Source organism: Arvicanthis niloticus, chromosome 2 (assembly GCF_011762505.2).
Source record: "Arvicanthis niloticus isolate mArvNil1 chromosome 2, mArvNil1.pat.X, whole genome shotgun sequence".
Taxonomy (NCBI): Eukaryota; Metazoa; Chordata; class Mammalia; order Rodentia; family Muridae; genus Arvicanthis; species Arvicanthis niloticus.
This window is the reverse complement of record NC_047659.1, coordinates 62179537-62185570: the sequence shown is the minus strand read 5'-3', so window position 1 is coordinate 62185570 and position 6034 is coordinate 62179537. Positions and strand designations below refer to the sequence as shown.

Below are 6034 nucleotides of genomic sequence, written 5' to 3'. Positions count from 1 at the left end.
TTATTATATGAGAGAAAAGCTATTTTAATAAATGTGAGAATGCTTGACTGAAAAAAATTAAAAAGATAAGATATCTTAAGAGAGTCTTGTTATGTTTCTTGACAATCCTGAAGATCTATTTAACAAGTAGTAGTGTGCTCTAGTCAATGTTCTCAGTAACCTCTACCTGCCAAAATTTTCCTTGGAAATGTCATGAATGCTGAGTTAAAAGGCTCAAACAAAACAGTGGCTTGCATGGTATATAAGTTATGTCAGAGAGGGTTTTTTGTTTGTTTGTTTGTATCCTACACACAATCCATAACATTTTGGATTTCTTTATTTATAAAAGGATTAAATTGTTTGCCTAAAATTGCTATATACTCTTTCAAAAATCTAAAGAGGTATAGTAGTGCAGTAGATGAGCCACTGTTTGGGTGTTTTTGTAATTACAGTGACAGAGGATATCTTAATCACGCATTAACAGAGCTAGAGAGTGAAGCTCATGGTATAGCATTTTCTTTTTTATTTCAAGGAAAGTCTCATCATTATGATTCTTCAAGATAAGATCTGGTATGAATCCTTAATTATCTGCTCTGAGGCCTGCAGGGAATAGTTTCCTGAATTTTCTCTAGAGTTTGAATCCCCAGAGATATCAGATAAACATAAAGGATCTTCACTTCCTGCTATTCTCAATTCACAGAGCACCAGGAGAATGGTGACTCTCTCTGTAACTAGTAAGTTTATTCAAATTTCTTTTGCTACTTGAAAAATGTTCTTTTCCAGATATTGTAATTATGATACTCTTTGATTTTCTTTTTATGTTAAATTATTAATAGAGAGAAAATAATGTTCAGGAGAGAACTGTATATACATAGATTTTCTTTTTGCCTCAGCCTTTAGCAATTACTAACAAAAAAAGCACTAATCTTCTTCTGAGTCTGCTAGGCCTCATTGGTATTATAAAACAATATATGAACAAGTGGCACTGTTTATATCTTTTTTACTTTTCTCTAATATTTTATTTCTTTAAATTAAAAAACTCAGCTGTTAGATTTGTGCAAATAAACAAACTAGAATGGCATATTATATTGTTCATTGAAAAATATTTAATATTTCTTACATAAATTTGTATTAAACAGGAGAGTCTGCAACCTCAGCTGTCTACTAATAGGCATTATGGTACCAATGGAAAGCAATGTGAGTGTGGAGATTATCTTCTCTCTTTTGGGCTTCACAGACTACCCTGATCTTCAGATCCCCCTTTTCCTAATCTTTCTCTTCATGTACATTATCACTGTACTGGGAAACCTTGGGATGATAGCGCTCATCAATATCAACCCCAAGTTCCACACTCCCATGTACTTCTTCCTCAGCCACCTTTCATTTGTTGACTTCTGCTACTCAACCATCATCACACCCAAGTTGCTTGAGAACCTTGTTCTTGCTGATAAAACTATCCTTTACTTCAGCTGCATGCTGCAGTACTTCCTGTCCTGTGTGGCTGTGGTGGCTGAGTCTTACTTGCTAGCAGTTATGGCCTATGATCGCTTCGTGGCCATCTGTAATCCCTTGCTGTATACCGTGGCCATGTCACAGAGGTTATGCATCCTGCTTGTGACTGGGTCCTATATCTGGAGCACCTTTGCCACCTTGATTCTCCTGTGCTTTGCTCTGCAGCTAAAGTTTTCAAGATTTAATGTGATCAACCACTTCTTCTGTGAATATACTGCCCTCATTGCTGTCTCTAGTTCTGATATACACATCCCCAGCCTGCTACTCTTTTGTTTTGCAACCTTCAATGAAGTGAGTACACTCCTGATCATTCTCACTTCTTATGTGTTCATTTTCATGACGGTATTAAAAATCAAATCTGCTAGTGGACGTCGCAAAGCCTTCCATACCTGTGCCTCCCACCTGACTGCCATCACCATTTTTCACGGAACCATACTTTCCCTATACTGTGTACCTAACTCCAAAAATTCTAGGCAAGTTGTCAAAGTGGCCTCTGTATTTTACACTGTTGTCAACCCCATGCTGAACCCACTGATCTACAGCCTGAGAAACAAGGATGTGAAAGATGCTTTCCAGAAATTAGTGAGCACAAAAGTCCCACTTCAGTGAAGTATTTACAGTATGTACAATACAAATATAAATAGAAAAATGGCTGTTTCTATCTACCATGATACATCCTTGCTTTAATTTTACTGATTGTTATGATGCATAGATTGATAAATTCAACACAGAAAACGAAGGCAAAGAAGAACAAATTACTTTGGTTCACAATATTTATTTTAAGTCTATCAATAATAATAATAGTAATAATAATGATGATGATCAACAAGATAAGATACTAGACAGCATAGCTAGATATATTGTAGAACACACTTTTTCTGAAAGAATGAAGATAACTAATGTAGAAATGTAGAAACTTGTCAGGTTTTGTTATATCTATAACAAAAAGCCTCATAAATATCTTTACAGAAATTCTGTCACTGTTAGTAGATGTTTCCTATTTAACTACATTATTAACCACAAGAAAATATCTTTATAACATATATTCATTTTATTTTTTATGTCCTACAGATAGTGTGTATAGAGAACACTGAACTCTACAGTCACCTTTTTTTGAGACGCTGACATCAAAATGATAACTGTATGTTTTTGGTAGAAACCGACACAAACATCTAAGGAAATAGTGAAGAACTGGCTGACAAGAGCTAAAATTAAAAATTAACTTGACAGATGGAATATCTACTTTCTTTCATATAAAGCTATTATTAGACAGTTAATTATGTGTTTCAGAAAAGAAAATGTTTGAATGATTTTATTTCTAAGGTAGGAATTGGATGTTATTGGGCATAAAGTTTCATTCCCAGTATAACTGGTTATCAAAATATCTAGAAGCATCATTTATAGTAATTCATCCAAAGAAAAAGAAAGAAATACCCAGAAACATTGAAAATTGTATTTTTATATTTCTATTTCATAGTTTATATAAATGAATGAATAAACCTAAATATCTGATGGTAAAATTTCCAGGAATTCAAATAAAATTGAATGACAAACAATTGCTACATAAATTAATATACATTATAAAGCATCTATTTTAAAACATCATCACTTTGAAAGAAATAATTATATAAAGAAAAAATATATTATTTTATTTATTTCCCAAAGACTGAGTGCTAAACATAAACTTTAAATTTCATGAAAAGAAAAGTAATACGTTAATAAAAGTGGGTAAGCAGTGAGAAATTTTCACTTACATAAAAATTTGATATAAGACATACTTAGGTTTTATCAAAGCTATAATAACATTTTTAAAGTAAGTGTTTCTCATCATAAAGATGGAATTAAAGCAGATCTGTATTACCATTTCTTTTTTTTTTTTTAAGAATATTTGGAAACCAAATTTTAGTGAAACAGCTGTGGTGGCTTGAATTCAAATGCCCTAATAGTGCCATGCGTTAGAATCCTTGGACTCCTGATAGTAGAACTGTAGGAAAAAAGATTAGGAGCTGGGGCCTTGCTGGGGGAGGTATGTCACTTGGAGTGGGCTTTGGGGTTTCAAAAGCCTATATTACCTCCAGTTTCTCTCTCTCTCTCTTTCTCCTCTCCCCTTCTCTTTCTTTCTCTTACTCTTTCCCCTTTCATCCTCCTTGTGCATCAGATATGTTCTCTCAGCTACTTTTCTAGCATCGTACATGTCTCTCTGCTGTCATGGTTCCCAACATGATGATCATAAACTCTAACCTTCTAAAACTTTGAGCCCCCAGTACTTTCTTTTGTAAGTTGTCTTGTTCATAGTCTTTTGTTATGGCTAAAATAAATAACTGAGTCAACAGTTATAAGGAATCAGACATTTTTTTTTCTTATAAAAGCCAATATTTTTTTTATTTTTTTATTTTTTTATTTTTTATTAGATCTTTCATTTACACTTCAGATACCATCCCGTTTCCCCATTCCCCCCCCCTTAGAAAACCCCTATCCCATGCCCCCTTTTCATTTTGCATTTATACATTTTTTTAAGAAATGTTAATCATAGGCTTTATAAGTTTGGTATTGTTCAATCAGAGGTGTAACCCACTACCCAACCTAGATATATCAACAATCTTTGACTGGTGGAGATACATGAACATCTGCTTCCCTGTCTCCCCCCTCTATCTCTCTTTCATCACCTAGCTTCTCCTCTCCTTCTTCTTCTCCTCTTCTTACTCCTTTTCTTCCTCTCAGTACTCCTCCCACCTTAGCTCCTCCTACACATCACCCTTCCTGTTAAAAGGAAACTTTTCTCTCAAAATACAATTAGAGCATAATTATGCCTATTTGTATCAGTGAGGTACAAGATAGTCCTAATACCCAGTCCATCCTTTTGTTGACTAACCAGCACCTCTGTCATCTATCCTAACTAAAACACTTAGTTCTGAACCTGGCTTTTTCCTTGGCTTTAGGATGAATGTCAGCTGATGACCATACACTCAGATCTTTTCTCTCAAAGTAAATAGCTATAAGTTTTCAACCCCATCAGAAATCCAGAATGACTGAGTTGACTATAATTGTGGGAAGCACAAAGCATAGCTTCTAAAACTTAGCCAATTTATAGAGACCTCTGAACACCTGGACACTCGCTCTACTTCAAAACGTTGGAGCATCTGTTCTTCTGCCTTCTGGCCCAGGATCATCTGACAGACCTTAGTGCTGCAGAATTATTAAGGGCTGATTACTCTGTCTAGGCAGATATAATCAGTCGACTATTCTGCAAGTGTGTCCTTTTCTGGACAGTAATTTGTCTGTAGAAGGAAAGTGGCAATTCTTGCCTAGTGGCTGTCTCACCACAACTGGAGTAACTCCAAGGATGCTCAATTTCTTCTTAGAATTTAACATAGGAAGCTGTCCGGAGCAGACAGGTCTCTAATGAAAATGAACATTAATACTGAAGTGTTTGTCATGTCAATTCTAAGGATTTCTGATGTTTTGAAAACCAGCTATCCATGTAAGGTAATCTGGACTGTTGCCTGTTAACTCCACTCAGCTATTTCTAAATAAAACATAGAGAACACCCTTATAATAAACTCCAAGTCATGAATTTGCTATAGTCCCTTAACTCACAGGCTGACCATCTCAAATCAGTTAAAAAAGTTAAAGAAGGACTGGGTCTAAGCTTTGTATTCCTAAGTGTGTTATACTGGTACAATGCCTATGAGAGTAACAATATTCATCTCACTCTTATATCACTAAGAAGCTCATGCCAATGAAAACCTTAAAATTTGTAAACAAAGTAAATTGGTGCCATTTAAGAATTTATATCTTCATCTTGATATTAATTATACAGATTTCTACTAATAGGTTATGGCTATGCAATAAACCCTAGCTAATCCTCTCTATTCCGACTAAACCACTACTTTTCCCTAGGGAGACAGCCCAACATTTACCACCTTAGTCCCCATGCCCAGGGAATAGGGGCGCTGACTCATCATTAGCTTCTTCAAGCTGATTATGGGCGTTGAGATATTAGAAGAGGAGTGGGGGGGAGAGCAAGTTGACAATCCTCTGATGCTGTGTCTTTGCTGCCTCCAGATGGAATTCACGGACCTCAGAGGTTTGAGCAGGTCTGCCCAGCTTGCTTGTTGAGTAGATACACCAAGGCTGATCATTCTGCAATATACAATTCTCAAAACAAATTTTAGTATCAAGATAGTTTTTTTTTTTTTAATGAGGGCTGACATTTTATTAAGAGTGTTGGTTCTAACCGCTTTTCTATTTTACCCCTCTTTTATTGGATATAATATTTACATTTCAAATTTTATCCCCTGACCATATTTTCCCCACCACCCAGGAACCCCTTATCCCATCCCCCCTCCTCCTGCCTCTATGAAGGTGTTACCCACCTACCCCCAGCCTCCCTCCCCACCCTCAGATTCCCCCCCCCTCAGTGCTCAGCCTTCAGGGTACCAATGATCTTGTCTCCCACCTATGCCCAACAGGGCCATCCTCCCCTACATATACATCTGGAGTCATGTGTCTCTCCCTATGTGCACCTGGGCTTGTGGTTTAG

At 36.1% G+C, this 6034-nt stretch overlaps 1 protein-coding gene across 1 annotated transcript; it reads left to right on the top strand.

The window, feature by feature from the left end:
* The first annotated feature begins 684 nt into the window (after positions 1–684).
* Or5d14 (olfactory receptor family 5 subfamily D member 14) lies at positions 685–3047 on the top strand. Its single transcript, XM_034496376.2, has 2 exons — positions 685–713; positions 1119–3047. The coding sequence occupies exon 2, from the start codon at positions 1156–1158 to the stop codon at positions 2098–2100; it is 945 nt and encodes a 314-aa protein (XP_034352267.1). The 5' UTR covers positions 685–713; positions 1119–1155; the 3' UTR covers positions 2101–3047.
* The last annotated feature ends 2987 nt before the right edge of the window (positions 3048–6034 follow it).